This window comes from Paroedura picta, chromosome 16, assembly GCF_049243985.1.
Source record: "Paroedura picta isolate Pp20150507F chromosome 16, Ppicta_v3.0, whole genome shotgun sequence".
In the NCBI taxonomy this organism is placed as follows: domain Eukaryota; kingdom Metazoa; phylum Chordata; class Lepidosauria; order Squamata; family Gekkonidae; genus Paroedura; species Paroedura picta.
Window position 1 is genome coordinate 7,175,316 of NC_135384.1, and position 22,036 is coordinate 7,197,351.

At 51.1% G+C, this 22,036-nt stretch overlaps 3 protein-coding genes across 4 annotated transcripts in view; 1 reads left to right on the plus strand and 2 right to left on the minus strand.

The window, feature by feature from the left end:
• Positions 1 to 908: 908 nt before the first annotated feature.
• Positions 909 to 4,735, minus strand: LENG1 (leukocyte receptor cluster member 1). 2 transcript variants are annotated; one of them, XM_077314847.1, is made up of 4 exons: positions 4,532 to 4,735; positions 3,564 to 3,731; positions 2,478 to 2,734; positions 909 to 1,583 (listed from the first exon to the last, which is right to left on the minus strand). In XM_077314847.1, the coding sequence occupies exons 1-4, from the start codon at positions 4,661 to 4,663 to the stop codon at positions 1,367 to 1,369; spliced, it is 774 nt and encodes a 257-aa protein (XP_077170962.1). In that variant the 5' UTR covers positions 4,664 to 4,735; the 3' UTR covers positions 909 to 1,366. The 2 variants fall into 2 exon arrangements, with proteins under 2 accessions (XP_077170962.1, XP_077170963.1); XM_077314848.1 differs by having other exon boundaries at positions 4,440 to 4,576.
• Positions 4,736 to 5,259: 524 nt separating this feature from the next.
• Positions 5,260 to 21,579, minus strand: TMC4 (transmembrane channel like 4). Its single transcript, XM_077314838.1, has 16 exons — positions 21,140 to 21,579; positions 19,650 to 19,881; positions 18,616 to 18,764; positions 18,353 to 18,514; positions 13,808 to 13,893; positions 13,567 to 13,712; positions 13,315 to 13,462; positions 12,332 to 12,505; positions 11,698 to 11,861; positions 11,181 to 11,304; positions 10,587 to 10,684; positions 8,479 to 8,665; positions 7,556 to 7,686; positions 6,731 to 6,886; positions 6,489 to 6,567; positions 5,260 to 5,753 (listed from the first exon to the last, which is right to left on the minus strand). Exons 1-16 carry the CDS (start codon positions 21,186 to 21,188, stop codon positions 5,700 to 5,702), a joined length of 2,139 nt encoding a protein of 712 aa, XP_077170953.1. The 5' UTR covers positions 21,189 to 21,579; the 3' UTR covers positions 5,260 to 5,699.
• The window catches only part of TSEN34 (tRNA splicing endonuclease subunit 34), a 35,191-nt gene continuing 18,678 nt past the window's right edge, over positions 5,524 to 22,036 (plus strand). Inside the window, exons 1-3 of the mRNA XM_077314844.1 lie at positions 5,524 to 5,661; positions 6,060 to 6,139; positions 9,976 to 10,055. The gene's annotated coding sequence lies outside the window, so the exon portion shown is untranslated. The remainder of the gene's footprint in view (positions 5,662 to 6,059; positions 6,140 to 9,975; positions 10,056 to 22,036) is intronic.

Genomic DNA, 22,036 nt, shown 5'->3' on the forward strand with positions numbered 1-22,036 from the left:
TTCTTCTCTTGCAGAGAAACGGGAGACCAAAAATGGAAAAAAGGCTGTTTGTGTGTATGTGTGTATGGGATTGGGGGGGGGGGGAGGACACGGGATAAAAGAATTCTGACTTGGTTAATACTCTTTCTTCTCCCCCACCCACCCCCGTGCATGCACCAGGATCACCTACACCTGGCCTGAATTTGCAGGCAAAACTGAATGCTACCTGTGAAATTGGCTGTAATCCTCAGTGTTATGGCAGTGACAGGTTATATATTTTGAATTGGTGCTAAGAATGGAAAACTGGTTTTTATACAAGAAGAGTTGCTACATATTACTCCGGGCTTTTCCTGCCTCTGTGGTTTTGCCTGAATGTTGCAGGTTGACCTGGCACACCCCTTTGTCACCCAGCTAAAACGTATTTCTCACAGCCGGGAGTAGAAATTTCAATGTCCTTTTGTACAGGTTGGGCATTTTTCAGATTCAAGTAGGCAAAGCTTAGCAGGGTAAGATGGGCACAGGCTCCTAAAGCCAGGGGTGGTGTGCGTTGGATGTCCATGGACTTCAATTCCCATGAGCCCCTGCTGGCTCATGGGAACTGTAGTCCGTGGACAGCTGGAGAACCACAGTTTGGCCACCCTTCTCCTGGGCGGTGGTGACTTCCTGGAACACTCTAGCCTGTTCAGTACACGGATGACCAGTCCCCGGGGGGTCTAGGGGGTCTGTTATGATAGGGGAGGACACCTAGTGCAGAGAAAAAGAAGAGCCTGGGATGGTAACACTGATCCTGCTGGTCCTTTGGTTTGTGGCATTACCAAGGGGGGGAGGGGGGAGCAGCATATCTAATGAAGTTAAAAGCCTGTCCATGGAGGGTAGCTGTACCTCTTCTAGTAATGAAGGCTGTGAGATTACAGGTCTAAGCAGCTCTCTTTCCTCCCCAGTGAAGAGCTTTTATTTAAAGAGAAGCACTGCCAATTCAATCAGCTGTAGAGAAAGGTCGTGTTTATGTACATCCAAGCCCACGGCACGTTCTGACCGCATTAAATGTTTCCCAGCGAAGAACCTAGCTATTTCTCACCCAAAACCTCCTAACGGGTTAACGCAGCGTCCAACAATGATCCGAGTTCAAAATAAGCCAACTGAAACCGCTCAGCAGGCCTCCCTGGCCGCAGGACAGCCTGAAGCAAAAGGCGTGTCGAATCAAAAGAACGAGGCCACTGAAAGGGCTGCTGTCCATAGCAAACGGTGAACAGACGTTAGCTGCCTGCCCCTCTTCGGACAGTCTTGACGGACAAAAGCAGCCACCTTCAGACCTCCGAGAGCAGAAGGCTCTCCCTGGGCTGCTGCCAGGTGGCTACTACGGGTCCCACAGAACAAACAGGGCTCCTCACTTTGGCTCCCAGACCCTCTTCCTGGCCAGCTGCGGGTGGAACTGAGAGTTGTAGCCGCGTTTCCTTTCGTCCACTTCCTCCTCTGCCTCCCCTGGGAGGGGTTTTCCTGCCTTCTGGCACAGAAGGGCCTCAGCCCGGGCTCGCTCTGCCTGCTCTCTGCGCAGCCGCTCCTGCCGTAGCTTCTCCAGAGGGGACGGTGAGAGAGAAGGAGGCCTGCGGGAGAAGCAGGACGGGGGGTTAGAAGTCAAAGCCCACATTCCTTGCCCACCTGTAACCCTCAGGCAGGAGACAGAGTTGCATACAATCGCAATATTGGCGTGATTTGTTTTGAGTGTCGGTGGTCAGCTTGTTCAGAACTAGGAGTTTGCATGGCCATAGCATAGTTCTCATCATCGACAGGAACTCAAAATGGAATTAGTTCAATTTTGAGAGTGACTTTAACAGCTCTGGATATTATAGGACAAAGTGAAGTAAAAATGGTACGCCCCATCCCCCCCACCCTGATGGCAGTGGCCGACAGGGAGTTATTCCTGACTCTTTCCTACTAGCTGGTATCAGGGATCCCTCCCACTTCCTGCTTCTAGCAGAAGACCAAGAGCTCCTTTTCATTCGAGCCTGGTGTTTTGTACCCCGCCTTTCACTACCCGAAGGCACCTCAAAGCGGCTTACAATTGCCTTCCTTTCCCCACAATAGACACCCTGTGAGGCAGGTGGGGTTGAGAGAGCTCTGGCCCAAGGTCACCCAGCTGGCTGCACATGGAAGAGAAGCGGGGAATCAATCCTGGATCTCCAGATTAGAGGCCGCTGTTCTTACCCAATCTTAGTTTGGGAGTGGAACACAAAATATCTGTTTTCTTGTTTCCATATCTGTGCCTCTTTTGGGGAAAAGAGGATTTTATCTTCAAGCCCCCGCCCCCTCCCAATCTTAAGAGCCATTTAGCCCTGATCGTACACAATGTTCAGGAAGGAAGGGATTCTCCCAAGGTGTGTGTTTTACCTGAATCTCTCTGCACGGACTGGTGTGATACTATGTGAAGGGAAGGGCCCAGTGCTTCCTATGCGCCCTCTGAACAAGCAGATGCTCTTGTACAGACCTGCAGCACCTACCCTACGGCCGAGTTCCCTCTGCTTTCCTTCTGCTGCTTCTCCCCTTTCCCTTTCTTCCCTTCCTTCCAGGGGCTCTTCTTTTTGCGGAGATGCCTTTCCATCTCGACCAACGGGTCCAGCCTCCCTTTCAGTTTTGTGTCTTTGGCGACAGCCTCGCTGCGTTCGGGGGGCTCCTGGTACCAAGGCCGACTCGTCTGGGCCTCTGCCGCGCTCTGGCCCAAGTAAGTGAGGATCCCCAAAGCCTTTTCCCGCCGCTCCTGCGGAGAAGAACAACCCAGCTGTACCTCGCAAAGTGTGACACGCGAACGATTGGCCCAGTTTTAGAGTGTGTGTTTAATCTCACTCTGCCCTTAACCACGCTCAGAAAAGGTTCCCCTAGACTATTATCCGAGCATTTATCAGATCTACCATTCTTGGTGCCTTGAACTGGAGCTGCCTTTCTCCTTTGGGTTCCTTAAAGCCTCACTCCAATTTACCTGCTGAACCTGCCTGCTGAACCAATCAGCCCCTGCTGAAAGTGGGTGGGATATTCTAGCTTCCACCAGCTAATAGTATGAACAGCTGGTTTAATAGGTACCCAGTTTGCATGGCAATGCCTGCAGCTCACCCTATGAAATGAAGAAACATTCACTAGTCTGGAAGTAATAAACTGGTTCAATCCAGAATAAACCACAAAGGGGTCCACAATTTAGAGAATAGCATAAAGCAGGGGTAGTCAACCTGTGGTCCTCCAGATGTTCATGGACTACAGTTCCCATGAACCCGACAGAAAATGCTGGCAGGGGCTCATGGGAATTGTAGTCAATGGACATCTGGAGGACCACAGGTTGACTACCCTTGGCATCAAGGTCAATGAAGTTTGGCTATACTCAGCCAAACTTACATATCCAATTCAAAGGATATATAAAAAGCAGAGTACTATGCTACCAGCCCTGTTTCTTCCCCTCTCCCGCCCAGACCACCTCACCTCGTTTCCCAGCAATTTCCATTTCTGAAACTGGTGATGCTATCTAGCTAGACCTAAGCACTCTTGGCAGTGAACAAAGCCTGCTTGATCCTGCTTCTTTCACCCCCACCCCCCCTTACCTTTTCCTGCCTCTTCTCTTCCTCATGTTCTTTGTTTCCGCCCTCTTGTAACTCCTGGAAAAGGTTGATGTGTTGCGCGGGCCCGTCTGAGTCCACAGACAGGAGGTCCGAGCTGCCGCTTCCTGGGGCTGACAGACGGGCCTTCTTGCGCAAGAAGTCAGTCCGAGCCTGCGAGGAAGAGGAGGAAAGGAGGTTCTAAAGCGGGGCATCTTTGTCCTGCGTCCCTTCCTCCCCATCTCCATGGTTACCTCTGCTAAACAGGAGCCTCGCCGTCCAAGGTGGGACAGGACAGCAAGCCCTCTTGCGGATCAAAAACAAGTTCATTGACAGAAAGCAGAGAGGGAGAATACATGGGCAGTTTTTGCAGTGGAAAGCGGCAAGACGTAGAGTGCGGCAGAGTTCGCTACTAATTCCAGTTGCCTTTTAATTTGTTTGTTCGTGCTTTCGAGCTGAGTGTAAGCAGTGAAGTGGCTGTGTGCGTGTCACTAAGGAGAGAAGCAGGGAGGGCTGTGAGGTGCACCAGAGGGATCTAGTGAGGCCAGGCGAGTGGGCATCAATGTGGCAAATGAGGTTCAACACGCAACAGTGCCAAGTAATGCACACTGGAGCCAAAAATCCTGATTAATAATATATATTGATAGGGCCCAAACAGGCGGTAGCTAACCAAAAGAGAGATCTTGGGAGTCATGGCAGATAACTTACTGCATCTCATTTGTGCCCCGCTTTTCATTTCATTGGGGGTTCAAAGCGGCTTCTATCGTTCTGCTCTCCTCTAATGTACCCCGCTTTGGGTTCCCTGATAAGTAGGCAATTAAATAACGGGCGTCTTTCACACCCCCGTTACGATAATGGTTCAGTCCATCTTGCTCCCGTTACCGTATTGGGAGTACACGCATGCGCAGTAGTTATTTTCTGCAGCAGTGCACAAATCCGAGGCAGGCGGCGCATGCGCGGTAAGGGCTACTCGCCTCCTGTTCAGCCAGCAGGACTCGAGCTTCCCGCTTTTGGCGCTGGGCTTCGGCCTCCGCTTCGTCCCGCCGCACCCGGGCGACGTTGTCCTTGTTCCTCACATGCCACGACTTCTTCGGAAGGATGTTCATCGCTGCTGCTGTTGCTTCGGCGCCCGGTCGGCTTCTCCCTTAATTTCCGCTTCCGCAATCGCCTTCGCTTCTCCGATTGGCTGCAGCTTGTTCCCGCCCTTCAGTTTCCGGGGGTGGGGCGAAGCGGCTGGTGACGTCTTCCACGCTCATGGAGTATTCTGATTGGTTGGTGATCATGTCACCGTTTCGTATTGACTGGCGCAGGCTTAACCCTCTCCCTGCTGATTAGTGAGGTGGGTAATTTTTATTTTAAAAGAAGATTTCGGTGGGACAGTGAACTTCTATTTTACCTTTGGCTCTTACGTCGCATCTTTACTAATAGAACTAGTTATTTAGGTTTTAATAACGCCAGTAACATTTTTTTTTTAATCTCACCATGAAATTGAAGCCCCAATTGAAATTTTCCTTAAATGAGGAAGGCTCATTCTGTGACTTGGGGATCCTATAGAAGAGACCTTAGGATCAGAGCCCTGTTGCTAGAAGGGAGTGACACACAATACAATTCCGTGCTGGTCCTCCAGGGAAGAATCTGCCCTCAGAGTTAGGTTCTTGAAATCCTAATGGAAGGACTGTAGAATGTTCAACGACTTTTAAAGTAACTTATTCAAATTTACCTTTTAATGCCAACATTTGACTTTTTACTTAACAAAAAATCTCATTTTCCCTTATGGAAACACAAATTCCCCTTAAAATCCTGACATTTCATAATATTTGAAATCAGAACGTCCAAAGTTTACGTTGCAGTTCATTTTAGATTTCTTTAAAGCTTTGTGCAGACACTGCTCTCAGAGTCAGATGCATGTCTGTTCTTCCTTAAAGAATTACTGTGCTTTCCTCATGAGAAGGCATTAAAAAATGCATTATTGTCGTGCAATTTCAACCAGATGGAGAACTGTCTTGAGAGAACTTGGGAAGAACAAAAGGCTGCAGCATCCAGAAGCACAACCGGCGGGCACGTGAGCAGAATCGATAGAGTCAATATCCAACAGTTTCTTCTGGTAAGGAGGATAGATATCTTGTCATCCATTCTTCCGCTTCATTGGCTCAACTCGGAAATCTGCTTCACTAAGAAAAGCTTATCCTGACCCTCCTATGAGTAAGAGAGAGAAAAGATGGGGAGAAGGGAATTGAACATTTCGTCTTCCCTGCTATTCCATATTAGCCTAGTGGGATCTCCTCCCTATCCTCCCCAAATTTGTTCCTTTATACTGAAAAATAGAGAAAAGGCGCCAGTTTTGCTTGGGGAAATGGCAGCTGCAGTTCTCTCAAAATTAGAATTGATGAATGTATGTGGGGAGACTTTATTTTTAGGGAAGTCCAGGCATGGAACCAACTTCGAGTGGCTTTAAAATGACCACAGGTCGTGACAGAAGGCATTTTCCTTGTATCGTTTCAGATCATGCTCCATCTAAGATTAATCCTGTTTAGACTGACTGCCACGAAGGCCTAAAGCAGACCCTGACCTGGATAATACAGGTAAGCCAGATCATGTCAAGTCTTGGAAGCTAACAAACATTAGGGGTCGTAATACAGAGCCAGATTACTGGCAGACCACCTCCTATTGTCCTTCACCTGGTTGTCAGACAACCCTTTGATCTTCTGGCTATACTACATGCGCCATGGGATAAATAATAAATAAATACCTAAGGCAGAAGTCCAGCCCAGCCCTCCAGTTTGGGAAGGAAAGGGTTAAAGCGGCACATACCCATACCGTGGCCGCCCCTGTTGGACCCCTAACCATTTGGCAGTTTCTCGAACCAGCCAATGCTAGAGGTGGGTTTTTGCCCCCCGCCCACTCTCGTGATGCCTCTTGCCAACCACTCACCAGCTGGAGCTGCCCTTTCAGGTCTTTGACCATGGAGCTGTATGAGCCAGCAAGAACCACAAAGTAGAGCATGAGGATGCTTGAAGATGACATAAAAAGCAAAGGAGAAGGAAGGGGGAGAACAACATGGTGTCAGTGTGTGTGCTTCTGCCCCTAGGAGGTAGAAATCCAAGCATCCTGCCCTCTTCTCCCTCCCTGTCCCCATTCCTAGAACCCAGATGGCCACCTCTGTGACCTCTCACCTTAGCAACAGGAACAAGGGCACCGCGAAGGCCAGAGAACCTACAAACTCGAAGAATTCCTGGGCAGTAGGGGGCAGCTCAGAAATAGCGTTGGAGACCGTGTTCCACATGGTGGGCTCCCCTCGAAATGGGCCACAGGCTTTCGAAGGGGACAGTCTATAGGAGACAGAGAACAAGGACACAACTGCAGCATTAGGGGGAGTGAAAGGCAGACGGATTTATAATTATATATATGCTGCTAGGCCAAGGGGGCTTAAATAAATTTTGGAGCCACTTGAGGGGTTTTCAGACTCTGAAGAGCTCTGCTTGGAAATGACCATCACCAATGAAGGACACTTAGAATCGATTGTTAACTGGTATCCGATGATATCGTAGCGTATCAACATTCAAGGTTGAAATTGGGAGTATTGGTTTGCAAACAGATGCCATTGTTTAGAAATATAGGTTTATAATATGGAAGCAAACACATGGCTTGTTGCACTGCCTTGCTTTGTGCTTGTAATTCATTCAATATTGGCGAGGCAACCAAAAAAACGAGAATAGCAGCAGCTATTACAGGCATAAGAGCTCCCTATTTCCACGGCAGCTGCCACCGGCATTTGCAAGATTAGGGATGGCCCGCCAGGCAGGATGGAGGACATTCCTTCAAATGTCCTTGATTTGAGGCTGTTTATAGAGTTGCCCCTCTGGATCTCGATTCTTCCCTTTGTTTTCTCTACCACTGATCTGCCACCCAAAAAAAAAGATCCCAGCCTTTTCCTCCCTCCATCCCATTCCTGTTCGGACTTCTCAACCAATAGACTTGGCGAGGGTCTTAATACTTACACAAACATGCTGTATAAAGCAGGAACACAAGAAATAGTCAGGCCCAAGAGCAAAACCAACAGGAAAAAGAAATTGGAGCTAGAGGCCCGAAACGTCCGTTCAGCGGGCCGGCAGTTGGCATAGAGGGTTAACTAGAAAGGAGGAGGAAGAAAATATGCAATGGGGTAAGTAAGAGCTCAAGAGACCTCGTTCATATCTTTTTGCCAAGAGAAGCTGGGAATCTTTTAACATAACGAACCCCAAGAATGAGGTGCAATAGAATCTGCCCAAATACTCAAGGCCTCTTTGAAGGCCCTGCTCTAGGTAGAATCACAGTGAGCAACAACAAGAGATGAAGTGCCACCTGGCTGTCATTTAAGAGACAGGTGAGGACTTCTGTTTTGGCAGTAAATTGCAGGTCTCCAGGCAGTTCTGGGGTTTCTTGGATGCTTGTTAGAGGCTCCTCAATGAGGATAGGAGATTTTCCTTTTAAGGAAAGCTGAGCACATCTGGAAGAAAGTTCCAGCATTGCTTTTTCCTCGCTGTTCTGGTTCTCTGCTTAGCCAGAGACGTTTTATTTTTGTTCTGTTGTTTTTAATGCACAGGGGAGTATTAAAACGTGGCACCCAACCTCAACCCTGACATGACAGAACACACTCTCTTCCCATCAGAATTTAACCACACTATTCTGCCAGTTCATCTAGAACAAATCTCAGAATCCCCTGAAATGTGCAGGGATGCCCTCACAGTTAGGCCAGGCTTTATCAGCAATGTCAATGTGGAAAGGGTTTCCTGAAGGTAGGAAGTTTGAAAACCATACATGAGACCCCAAATCCCCCCCTTTAACATGTGCTGTTCTCAGTTTCTCCCCATCAGACCATATGCCCTCTTTGTCAGCGACCTAGAAATCTTTGTGCCCGGTTGCCTCTCCACCCACAACTCACCTTTTTCAGGTAGAAGACCATAATATATTTTAGAGTGTTGAGGACAGGCAGCAGGGGGCAGAAGAGAGCGCCCGTCCAGCACAGGGTTTGCCCATACACCAGATCAAGGACGTTGGAGGGCACCATGAACTCCTGGTGCCCCCACAGTTTTACTAATGGGAAGGAGGGCAGATATGTCACCAACATCCTGGAATGCAAAGGAGGGAAGTGAACAGATGTGGATCATGCAAAGCGGTAGAGCAGTGAACCGTGAACTAGAGGGCTTTCTGGTTTGAGATGGTTTCATCTATACAGGGGCCCTTTAACCTTTACTGCAGTCTGGCTTGTGCGGTTCCAGAATCCAAGTGCCTTAGCTGGAACCGCACAAGCCTCTAGGAAAGTGGTTCTCAACATGGAGGTGAGGACCCCTTTGGGAGTCGAACGACTGTTTCACAGGGGATGCGGAAAGGGGGTCCCAAAGTGGCCAACATCGCTCCTCTTCCATTTCATCCACACAACAGCCTTGTGGAGTAGATCAAGATAGAGCATTACTCTGTCTGGAGCAGCAGAAAAGAGCAAGATGGGCATGGTGGGACAAGAGGCAGAACTGAACTGAGAAAACCTGGGGGGGAAAAACCAATTTATAAACAATCGTGAACAATGGATCTTCACGCCATTCGTTTCAGTTTTTATGTTTTCAGTTTGCATGATTTTATGGTTGGGGGTCACCACAATATGAGGAGCTGTAGTAAAGGGTGGCGACATTAGGAAAGTTGAGAACCACTGATCTAGGAAAACTGAGATATCTTGTACAATACTGAAATCACACTGGAGTATTTTCTGCTTTTATTTTCGTGATACTGCCCCTGTGGGATCAAACAGGGAAGAATGTTTATGCAAGCCACTGCAAGCTCCCCTTCAACGCCACTAATGTGGGGGGAAAACACAACAAGGGCTCTTGAGCCTTAATTAGAGGAAACAAAAAGTTGTATTGATTTCCTACCCTTGGGCACCAGGCGACATTAATTTCCAGCGCTGTCAATACAAGGACCACCCTGTTCTCCCATGGCTCTCAGACTTTCAAGGGCTCCACACGTTCCGTCTGTCATCAGGGCCAAACTACAAGTTTTGGGTTTTAACTGGTTGTGGGGGGGAGGGAGGCTTTTAACAAAAAAAGGAGAGGCCAAACAGGCTCAAAACAACACCATGGGGGGGGGGGAGCTCCTGCCATTTTCTCATTCCAAAGCAGCATTGTAGGGGAGTTATTTCCCTGTTTTTGCTGCTCTGTGAGCTGGAACTGCTCCATGGGAAGCAGCAGAAGCAGGGAAATCTCCCCTCCCTTGCCGGGTGCTGTTTTGGTGTGGGGAAACGGCAGGAGCATCATGGTGATGACAATGGTGCTCAGCTGCTGGGTGGCTGCAGGGAAGCCAAGTCGGTTCTGGAGAATCCCATGGGTTCGGTGGTGTTTGGCCCTCAGAGAAAAATGGTGCCAAGCTCTGATTTTCGTGTTGTCAACAGGATAAATGCTGGCAGCGGCTCCTCGGAATTGTAGTCCAAGGACATCTGGAGAGCCAGTTTGGCCACCCCTGTCCTAGGAGGTATGTTTATTTGTTTGTTTGTTTTAGATTTTTATACCGCCCTTCCATACGGCTCTGGGTGGCTTACATATAACACCATGGGGTAACTACATAGAACAGTGCAACAAAAGGTCCTAACCACATGGCCTGAAAGAGCTCTCCATTTTTTGTTTTTTTACATCCAGGCTGACTAAGAGTTCTGTAACACCCGAATGCTTGTTCGCTGTTTATGGGTCATTTGGGTTAGTCTCAACAAAAGGTATCACATGGCTTTTGTTTGGGGAGTTGGAATTGGGCCAGTGCTTCTATTAAAGAGAAAGGGCTTTTCTCTCCAGGCTGGTGGGCAACCCCAGCTGCCAAGATAATCCTTAAATTCCTTCCGACTTTATCTTTCTGCGAACCTCTTCGAAGAACAGCTAAACCCCTGCTCACCAAAGAGTAAAGAGCGAACCCCCACCCCCCCAAATCTTAAATCAGATGGTTTCATAGAGGCTAGCAGACAACCTTTATGCCCATCTCCTATGACATGGAGTAGGGGGGAGCAAAACTTACTTTCTTGGAAATTCCACAAACAACGTCACCAGCAACATGATCAGCAGGTCAAAGATCAACAGTTTGAACATTTCCTGCCCCACTGCAGTCTCCCAGCACTGGAGGGACAAAAAGAACCATCTCAGGCCCCGTCTGGCACAATTCCCGGCAAGGTGCCTTCATTCTCCTCTTCCTTGCAGCTATTCCAGGTAATCCTGGTAGCTGTTTGTCCTTCATGGGCTGCCAGGTCAGGATTTGAAAATCCTGGAGATTTGGTAGGGGAGCTAGGGAAGACTGAAGTTTGGGGGGGGAGATATTTCAGCAGTGGTATGAATGCCATAGAGCAGGGGTGGCCAGCCAGAGCTCTCCAGATGTCCTTGGACTACAATTCCCATGAGCCCCTAGCCATGGACATCTGGAGAGCCAGTTTGGCTGCCCCTGCCATAGAGCCTGCCCCCAAAGGCAGGTCTTCTTGAGATCAGTTGTATGAGTGTCATGAGAGGAATACTTCTCTTGAAGGACAGAGGAGAAGTAGCAACCTAGATCTGGTCCGGCCATTAGCTCTTCCTCTCCACTCAAGAATCTGAGCTCCAGCCTCCTCCTGGTTCTCCTCACCAGGAACTGGTTGCTGTATCCACAGTCCTTGCAGTGTGCATTTTGCGGGTCCCCGTTACAGGTGATCTGGGACCAAAGGGAAACAAGAAGAACCACCAGGCTTGCGAGACGGAGGAAGACGTTCCTACCAGACAAGACAATTGAAAAGCAATAATTAGGGTGCGGATTACTGTAACTTGCTCTGTGCAGGGCGACCCTTGGTCTTGACCTGGAAAATGCAGCTGCTCAGATAGGTGGAGGGCACATATTTGACCTGTCCCATAGCAGTTACATTGGTTGCCGGTCGAGTTCAGAGCAGGTTCAAGGTTTGGGCATTGACTTTCAGGGCCCCACACCGTCTGGCGCCTGCATATCTGAGGGGACCGTCTCTCCCAATGCATCCCCCAGAGATCTGTGCTAATCTATCAGTGGTCCCTGGCCTCATAGACATCCATCTGGCCTCAACTGGAACCTGCTGGAATGAGTTGCTGCCTGAGATGACAGCCCGGACCAAGCTAGCATCCAGCCCTTCCTGTACCTGAGAAGAGTGATTTTGATTTCAAAGCTGAGTGGGTATTTCTCCAGTTGCACGATGATTGCAAAAATCATTGGGATAAGGAGGTTTGCAACCGTGATAACGGCAGACGGGAGATAAGCTGCCAGCAGCTCCAAGGTATTTTGACCTTTGACAGGAGAATCCACCTGCAGAAAGACAGAGAATTCCAGATTACCAAAGATCGCCTCTTCCCGTCCCTTGGAACTAGGAGGGGACCTGAGCAGATTGGTGATGTTCATTTTTAAATAATGATGACTGTATTTGAAGTTTTATATGATCTACATTTATTGTGTTTTAACTTTTGAGAGCCACCCGGAGCCTCCAGGAAAGAGCGGCATGTAAGCACAAAAATAAATAAATAACAGAGAGAGACAAATTTGCTATGTCCTTGAGATGTTCTGGCAGAAGTTCAACAGGTGCAACTATAGAGAGACCCAGAGATTATAAGAGCCGGCTCCCCCTTTTGGCCCAGGTTCTCTCTCCCAGCATGCTCCCCCCCAAAGGACAGTGCAGTTACTGAATCCATGACCTGCTAAATCAGAGGGCAGGAATTTGGGACGATTCCACCCCCCACCAGTAATAAAAGGGAGACTGTATGTGAAAGCTACTTCCTTACCGATCCCACTAGCCACTGGGAATACTCGGTTGCCAAGTAGATGCAGAAAAAGCCTCCAGCCAGCAGGCCTAAGACCAGAATGTTGAGGAAGCTTCGGAGGACATAGAGGGCGACTCGTTGCTTTGTGGTCTGCTCCGCCAGGCGCCTGCGGAACATCTCCTCCTCAAGATCCATCTGCAGGAACAAAGAGACTCCTTAGCATCCCTAAAATGAGCTTTCCATCACAATAATTCTAGAGCAGGACAAACTCTGGCTCTCCAGATGTCCACGGACTACAGATCTCATGATGGAGTTTATTTTTATCTTCTTTAGTAATATCAGGGCTCTCTCAGCCTCACCTCCCTCGCAGGGTGTCTGTTGTGGGGAGAGGAAAGGGAAGGCGATTGGAAGCCACTTTGAGACTCCTGGTAGAGGAAAGCGGCATATAAGAATCTTCGTCTTCTCCTCCTCCTCCTTCTTGCATTCGATGTGTGCTACGAGGCATTTCATGCGGGGGTACAATTGGACCTGGCCCCCATATAATTATTTTTTGTTGCTGGCCTGGGTCATTATATGCTGTACAGCTTTAAGCCAAAAATTAGACTTTGTGCCACAGAAAAGCCTGACTCACCTTGAAAGGGACAGGTGAATGGGCACAGAAGCAAAAGACTCGCAGTATGTCAAAGCTAAGGGCGGACATGCGCTGCCCTGCATAGCCCAAGCTAGCCTGGTATTACCTTGGCAGGACTAGCCCTGGTTCGTATCTGGAGGGGAGACCACAGAGGGTCACAATGCAGAGGCAGTCCAATGGCAAACCATCTCTGAATGCCTCTTACCTTGGGGCAGGCTGCAGCAGGGAGCAGGTACGCAAAGAGACTTGTATGTCCTTCTCTGGGTCCCAGTAACCCACAACATTTTACCAGTCTCCTGGAAATCCAAGCCAAAACACCCCAGCGTTCCTTGATATCTAGTTCTAGCCTTTCCGGCATTATCATCCGCCTTACCCGCAGTTCGTAGCGAATGCTCTTGTGCTTTAACTCCACTGCGTTGGGCTGCATCAGGCCAAAATCCCAGCCGGCGAAAACTTTGTCGCTGTAGGATCCAAGGGAAGCGTCTTCGCTAACCAGGCTGCGTTTGAGGCAATAGACTGACCTGAAGGCGGAAGAGCGGAGAGAACAAGGACTGAAGTTAGATTCCTCTCCACACCTTCTGGTGTGGAGGATGGCTGCTTCTACAGTGCGGAGCAGTTCTCTCACCTCTGTACAATCCATATCAAACAGAAGAGGAGGTAGAAGAACGCCGTGAGAAGGTAGGCGAGGGGGACGTTGTAGGAGAAGGCGGCAAAGTCGACTGCCGAATTTTGGTAGTGGCCATAGAACAGGTAGGTGAATTCCATGAAGCCCTGTAGGGGGGATAAACACACACGCATAACTGGCCACTATTGAAAGTGTGTCATGGTAGCCCTTTCTGGGCCGTTCTTGGGACACAGTGCCTCACCTTGCCGGACAGAAGATCCATGATATAGGAAAAGTAGCTGACCAAGCCATATATGGAGGGGTTGTAATTCAGACAAGTGGCATTCACTGAAAGGAAAAGGCAGGAAACACAAATTAATTTCCTTGGCCCCAGGGAATCCAGAGGCTAACTGAAACTGTTATAGGCCCTGCCGTGCTACTAAATCCGGGAGTCCAAGGAAATAGATGCAGCATAACTAACTCTGGTTTGTTCTGTTTTCCAAAGGTGTGCTACAGAAGCACAAAATATGTCAATGCACTGAAGGGGAAGCTACACCTGCAGAATTTCAGCCTCTTCCATTGCTATGTAACATATGGAAGAGAAAGGATCTTGTAACACAGGTTTTCTCATGGCTTGGGTGCCAACTGGCAACAGTTCATTTTTCCGGTGCTGTTTTTCGATGTTTTCCCTGTTGCTGCTTTGGGCTTCCTTGAATTGCCTTCGATAGAATTTGGGAAAGCACAGAGCAAACTGAAAATCAGAATGTGAAAAATATTGGGGGGAAATGATGTGACGCTTAAGCTGAGGGAAAGTGTTGGAAAGACCCAAATATGAAGACAAATATACAGACAATTGTAATAATTTCCATTCATACTGAGATCTGAAATGGTTTCTTCCTCAAGGAACTTGGGATTTCTGGCACATTTTATTATCATTGTTGTTCCTCTATATATTTATGAAACAGCTTAGGGGGTGAGACATGTCCGGCTGTCCAAGTAGGATGCAGCCTGCTTTGGCTGGGCTTGCTGATGCGTTAACGAGGGCATCCTGGCCTGCTGGGCCTGCTAATGAGCTAACGAGGGTCACCTGGCCTTCTAGGCTGGGCTTGCTGACGAGGGCTTCCTGGCCTGCTAGGCTGGGCTTGCTGATGAGCTAACGAGGGCCACCTGGCCTACTAGGCTGGGCTTGCTGACGAGTTAACTAGGGCTTCCTGGCCTGCTAGGCTGGGCTTGCTGATGAGTTAACGAGGGCATCCTGGCCTGCTGACGAGCTAACGAGGGCCACCTGGCCTACTAGGCTGGGCTTGCTGATGAGTTAACGAGGGCTTCCTGGCCTGCTAGGCTGGGCTTGCTAATGAGCTAACGAGGGCCACCCAGCCTGCTAGGCTGGGCTTGCTGACGAGTTAATGAGGGCTTCCTGACCTGCTAGGCTGGGCTTGCTGATGAGCTAACGAGGGCCACCTGGCCTTCTAGGCTGGGCCTGCTGACGAGCTAACGAGGGGCACCTGGCCTGCTAGGCTGGGCTTGCTAACGAGTTAACGAAGGCATCCTGGCCTACTGGGCTGGGCCTGCTAATGAGCTAACGAGGGCCACCTGGCCTTCTAGGCTGGGCCTGCTAATGAGCTAACGAGGGGCACCTGGCCTTCTAGTCTGGGCTTGCTGATGAGTTAACGAGGGCTTCCTGGCCTGCTAGGCTGGGCTTGCTAATGAGCTAACGAGGACCACCTGGCCTGCTAGGCTGGGCTTGCTAATGAGCTAACGAGGACCACCTGGCCTGCTAGGCTGGGCTTGCTGATGAGCTAACGAGGGCCACCTGGCCTTCTAGGCTGGGCTTGCTGATGAGCTAACGAGGGCCACCTGGCCTACTAGGCTGGGCTTGCTAATGAGCTAATGAGGACCACCTGGCCTGCTAGGCTGGGCTTGCTAATGAGCTAACGAGGACCACCTGGCCTGCTAGGCTGGGCTTGCTGACGAGTTAACGAGGGCTTCCTGGCCTGCTAGGCTGGGCTTGCTGATGAGTTAACGAGGGCATCCTGGCCTGCTGACGAGCTAACGAGGGCCAACTGGCATACTAGGCTGGGCTTGCTGACGAGTTAACGAGGGCTTCCTGGCCTGCTAGGCTGGGCTTGCTAATGAGCTAACGAGGGCCACCTGGCCTTCTAGGCTGGGCCTGCTAATGAGCTAACGAGGGGCACCTGGCCTTCTAGGCTGGGCTTGCTGATGAGTTAACGAGGGCTTCCTGGCCTGCTAGGCTGGGCTTGCTAATGAGCTAACGAGGACCACCTGGCCTTCTAGGCTGGGCTTGCTAACGAGTTAACGATGGCATCCTGGCCTGCTGGGCTGGGCCTGCTAATGAGCTAATGAGGGCCACCTGGCCTTCTAGGCTGGGCCTGCTAATGAGCTAACGAGGGGCACCTGGCCTTCTAGGCTGCGTTTGCTGATGAGTTAACGAGGGCTTCCTGGCCTGCTAGGCTGGGCTTGCTAATGAGCTAACGAGGACCACCTGGCCTGCTAGGCTGGGCTTGCTAATGAGCCAACGAGGGGCACCTGGCCTTCTAGGCTGGGCTTGCTGATGAGTTAACGAGGACTTCCTGGCCTGCTAGGCTGGGCTTGCCGATGAGCTAACGAGGGCCACCTGGCCTACTAGGCTGACGAGTTAACGAGTTAACGAGGGCTTCCTGGCCTGCTAGGCTGGGCTTGCTAATGAGCTAACGAGGGCCACCTGGCCTTCTAGGCTGGGCCTGCTAATGAGCTAACGAGGGGCACCTGGCCTTCTAGGCTGGGCTTGCTGATGAGTTAACGAGGGCTTCCTGGCCTCCTAGGCTGGGCTTGCTGATGAGTTAACGAGGGCATCCTGGCCTGCTGACGAGCTAACGAGGGCCACCTGGCCTGCTAAGCTGGGATTGCTGATGAGTTAACGAGGGCATCCTGGCCTGCTGACGAGCTAACGAGGGCCACCTGGCCTACTAGGCTGGGCTTGCTGATGAGTTAACGAGGACCACCTGGCCTGCTAGGCTGGGCTTGCTAATGAGCTAACGAGGACCACCTGGCCTGCTAGGCTGGGCTTGCTGACGAGTTAACGAGGGCTTCCTGGCCTGCTAGGCTGGGCTTGCTGATGAGTTAACGAGGGCATCTTGGCCTGCTGACGAGCTAACGAGGGCCACCTGGCCTGCTAGGCTGGGCTTGCTAATGAGCTAACGAGGGCCACCTGGCCTACTAGGCTGACGAGTTAACGAGTTAATGAGGGCTTCCTGGCCTGCTGGGCTGGGCTTGCTAATGAGCTAACGAGGGCCACCTGGCCTACTAGGCTGGGCTTGCTGATGAGTTAACGAGGGCCTCTGGCCTACTAGGCTGGGCTTGCTAATGAACTAACGAGGACCACCTGGCCTGCTTGGCTGGGCTTGCTGATGAGTTAATTAGGGCATCCTGGCCTGCTGGGCTGGGCCTGCTAATGAGCTAACGAGGGCCACCTGGCCTTCTAGGCTGGGCTTGCTGACGAGTTAACGAGGGCTTCCTGGCCTGCTAGGCTGGGCTTGCTAATGAGCTAACGAGGGCCACCTGGCCTACTAGGCTGACGAGTTAACGAGTTAATGAGGGCTTCCTGGCCTGCTGGGCTGGGCTTGCTAATGAGCTAACGAGGGCCACCTGGCCTACTAGGCTGGGCTTGCTGATGAGTTAACGAGGGCCTCTGGCCTACTAGGCTGGGCTTGCTAATGAACTAACGAGGACCACCTGGCCTGCTTGGCTGGGCTTGCTGATGAGTTAATTAGGGCATCCTGGCCTGCTGGGCTGGGCCTGCTAATGAGCTAACGAGGGCCACCTGGCCTTCTAGGCTGGGCTTGCTGACGAGTTAACGAGGGCTTCCTGGCCTGCTAGGCTGGGCTTGCTGATGAGTTAACGAGGGCATCCTGGCTTGCTAATGAGCTAACGAGGGCCACCTGGCCTACTATGCTGGGCTTGCTGACGAGTTAACGAGGGCCTCTGGCCTACCAGGCTGGGCTTGCTAATGAGCTAACGAGGACCACCTGGCCTGCTAGGCTGGGCTTGCTGATGAGTTAACGAGGGCATCCTGGCTTGCTGGGCTGGGCCTGCTGATGAGCTAACGAGGGCCACCTGGCCTACTAGGCTGGGCTTGCTGACGAGTTAACGATGGCTTCCTGGCCTGCTAGGCTGGGCTTGCTGATGAGTTAACGAGGACATCCTGGCCTGCTGGGCTGGGCCTGCTGACGAGCTAACAAGGGCCTCCTGGCCTGCTAGGCTTGGCCTGCTGACGAACTAACGAGGTCCTCCTGGGCCTGCTGACGAGTTTACGAGGGCCACCTGGCCTGTTGGACTGTGCCTGCTGATGAGCTAACGAGGTCCTTCTGGGCCTGCTGACGAGCTGACGAGCTAACGAGGGCCTCCTGGCCTGCTAGGCAGAGCCTAATGAGGACCACTTGCCCTGCTAGGCAGGGCCTGTTGACGAGCCAACGAGGACCCCTTGGCCTGTTAGGCTGGGCCTAACTGTTAGGCTGGGCCTGCTGATGAGGGCCTCCCGGCCTGCTCATTGCTTGTTAAGGACTGGTAAAGAGCTGACTAGCTGACTGCTAAGGAGCTCTGTCTGGGACCTGCTAATGAGCTGCCCAACCCTCGCCCGCCCACTTGATTTGGCTCCGAGCTGCGGCCCAAAGCCACCTTAAGCTGCCTTTCAAGGCCCGTTCTTAGGAACGGGCTTTTAAGCTAGTTTTATTATATTTATATACCGCCTTCCCTCACGACTCAGGGTGGTTGACATGGGAACTTTCACAGTATCGTCCTAAAGACTCACCTGAGGTGTTGCTGGTCCGGCTCGTCCAGTTGAGGTGGAGGGCCTCGAATGCCGCATTGGGAGCCACCACAAATCCCACCACCAGGAAGGAGGCAACGAAGTTCATCAAGACCAAGAACCGCAGGAAGCTGAAATACGACTGGATCCCTGTCCCAAAATGGCCTTCGGGGCACAAAAGACAAGAGCTGACCACGCTAGGCCAGCCAGCACACCCTGCCCCCTAACAACCTGCTTCTGTGAGGACGGCCGAGCACCACCCGTACCTTCAATGTGACGCAGCGTGCTCTTCCACATCACAGCGTATGACGCCACTGCATCCACCTGGTTCTTCAAGTGGCGCAGCGTCCGCCTTTTCTCCACGCGCCAGAGCTGCCAACCGCTCAGCCTGCTGGCTGCCTGCTCCTGCAGAACCCTGAGGAAAACCCAACAGTCTTGTGTGGGCTTCAGGACAGAAGACGAGCCTTGCCAGATTGGACCAGGAGTCCATCTTGTGCAGCATCCTGTCTCACACAGTGGCCAGCCAGTTCCTCCGCAGATCCAACAACAGGGCATGGAGCCCGAGGCCTTCCCCGAGGTTGCCTCCTGGCATTGGTATTCAAAGGTTGACTGCCACTGAATCTGGAGGTTTCTTTTAATCTCCAAGTAGCCATGAAAGGTCTGTCTATCTAGGTAGCCACGGACCTATCCTCCATGTCTGGACCTTTGTTTCTTGCGTGTCAAGAATGAGACCCCCACAGCTTTTCTAAGCTTACAGAATCCTCCACGGAAACGTGGCAGTGGAAAGAGCTATCAAGCCTCAGTCACAGTGGCTTTCAAGGCAAGAGATGCTCAAAGGCGGCTTGCCATTGCCCGCCTCTGTGTAGCGATGCACGTCTCGCTTGGTGGTCTCCCATCCAAATATTACTCAGGGCTGATCCTGCTTTTAGCTTCCCTGACCAGATGAAATCAGGCTAGCCCTTGGCCATCCAAACCAGGGCCCATCAAAACACACCACACCAATTTTGAGCTGGTGGCGATCAAGGATGGTGCTTAGCTGACCTGTCCACCCACTAAGAGAGATCGCACCTCACCAACCATCCCATGCCTACCCAGAAGAAGCCGACTCACCTTTCAAAACCGCTTTGTGAAATCCCCGTTTTCTTCCCAGGTGTTTCCTCGGGGAAAGGAAACTCAAAAAGGAAGCTTCACTCCCCCCCCCCCCCCGCTTTTAGAGATCTATCCCTTTCCCCCTTTCCTTGAGACCCCAGGCATCCTGCCCTCTTTTAACCCCTTCCCCCCAAAAGACCCCAGTTGCTACCTGAGCCTCCGTTTTTCCTCCAGGCAGAGAGGTAGCTCTTTCAGAGGTTTCCCGTCTTCCTCTTCCTTCCCTTCTGCATAAGGGGGGCAGTGTTTTTGGGGATCCGCCGAGGGCTCCAGGGCCTCCTCCAAAGCTGCTCCCCAGGCCTCAGCCTTGTTGCCGCGGAAACGCAGGGTCTGGTTGCTTGGGAGCTGGAGAAAGAGAGATGGGCTACGGCGACCCCGGCCGGACCCTGGAGGAAGGATGCAAAACGGGATTCAGGGCATGCAAGGGTCAGAGATAAGCAGTCCAACCCCGCCCCTCAATACGGAAGGACGGCCCCATACGGAGCCACAGTCAGAGAAGCTCACTCCGTAAGAGTTTCCAAGCCACTGTGATTCGTTGGGATATGATTTGAATCCTCATGGAATCTCTCTGGGTGACCTCAAGCCCATAGTCGGGCTAACCTCTTTCACAGAGTAGGGGTGAACAATCTTTGGTTCTCCACCGGGGGAGAACAGCAGGTTATAGCTGTCGAAATAATAAAGTGAACCAGAGTCATTATCCAGCTCCGTTGGAGAACTTCATGGCTGGGCAGGGATTTCAAAACCCTAAGAAGGGCCCTGCTGGATCAGATCCTAATTAACCCAAATGCTGGCAGTAGCTTCCTAAGAATTTCTCACTTGGGAGCTCTCAAGAGGGCCCAAGGCCACAAATCCTCCTTTACAGCTGCTACTTAGCCACTGATATTTAGGGGCACAGCTTATATTGTAATAGTGAATTCAACCAGTTTTTGGGTACTGAAATCGAGAGAGTGGAGGTGCGAATGGGCAAGATAGATCTACAGCCCTTTAAAAGGGGCCTCAGGTGTGCAGGAAAAAAATGTGAAAGCTAAAAATACACTGAGACCTTTAAAAAAAAAGAATTATAAATTGAGTGCCTGCAGCTTTAAGCAACAGATTCCCTCAGTGCAACTGTTGCTAGGCAACCACAGTATTCCCAGCTGGATTTTGTCAAAGGGGAGGAGGCAGGGCCCTTTCCAGCCCAATTTTGGCCTGTGAGGGCCTGGCCTGACTTAAGGTTGTCAGGTTGGGAAGATCTAGGAGATTTTATGGTGGAATCTGAGGAGGGCTGAAGGAGGCGTACATGTTTCTTCCTTCCCTCGCTTGATTCTCACAACCCTGCGAGGCAGGCCAGGCTGAGAGTGGGACTAGGCCCAACGTTCCTAGTGAGCTCCATAGCACAAAAGGGATTTGAAACTGATCCTACCCAGGCCCCTTTACTTGTAAGGCCTACATTACACCGGCTGTCCCTCACCTTGAAGGACAAGCCACCCATCTCTTAAACCAGTTTGTACCCTACTTCCTTCACGTATGGTCCAAGTTCATCGCTGGTGGCAAGAAAACCATCTTGCGGACAGCCAAAGGGTTACAGCAGACACAGTGCAATCAAACCTCTCGAAATGCACGAATCCAGCCAGTACCCCCAGAGGAGGAAGCCGACCCTCATACCTGCTCCATCGCTGCCGGCCCCCAGACTCCCTTCCCAGCTGCCCTCCATGGCCGCAGGTCAGTCTGTTGTCACGCTTTGCACTTCACTCCTCGTCAACAGCAAGAGGTGGAACAAGGAACAAGGAAGTGAGGCAGCACCGGCTGGCATGGATTAATGATTTCTTCGGGTGGTTCGCCCCATAGACAAAGCCAGCCGCTTGGCAAAGAGTCGCTGGAACTTGGACAGAGCCGCGGCGGCAGCGGGTTTCTTCGATAACTCTCCAAGACAGAGCCGCCGGGTCATTAGAAATACCTTCAAGTTTTGAAATAAAAGCCTTGCCCCATACTGCACAGCGTCTGATCCAGCTGGCTACACAAAAGTACCCAACAGAGAGCCACGGGTGAGCCATCTTCTTGGCAAGTGCTCCCGGGTGACGCTGGCTTGTAAATACTCCTTTTGCTGCATATATCCCTACGTACACTGGAAACATCTTAAGGGGCTGCCTCAAAACCATGATTTTGGGAGCGGCCCATAGCCCTCCACGATAAAGGCCTGGATGCTCTAAATCAAGGCAGCCTTGAGTTTTCAGGTTCCCACTTTTTTTTAGAAAGAAGAACCCCCCCACTCTACATTCACATACACATGCATGAAAGATGTAGCATAACATAGTGGTCTAGATTCACAAAGGCACTGACTCAAGTTTCAAGGGAGGAGACTCTTGGGACACCCCCCCCCCTTCAGTTAGATCTTTAATTTCCATAATTAGAGGCATGGGTTGTTTGGCACGAACCAGTGATCTTGGCTCAGGACTCATAGCTGGCGACTCTGGTTGAACCTGGCCAGTGGAACTGCCCAGCACCTTGGCAGTATCCTATAGTTTTCTGTTTGTCTAAATTGTATTTGTTTCCTTGTGAGCT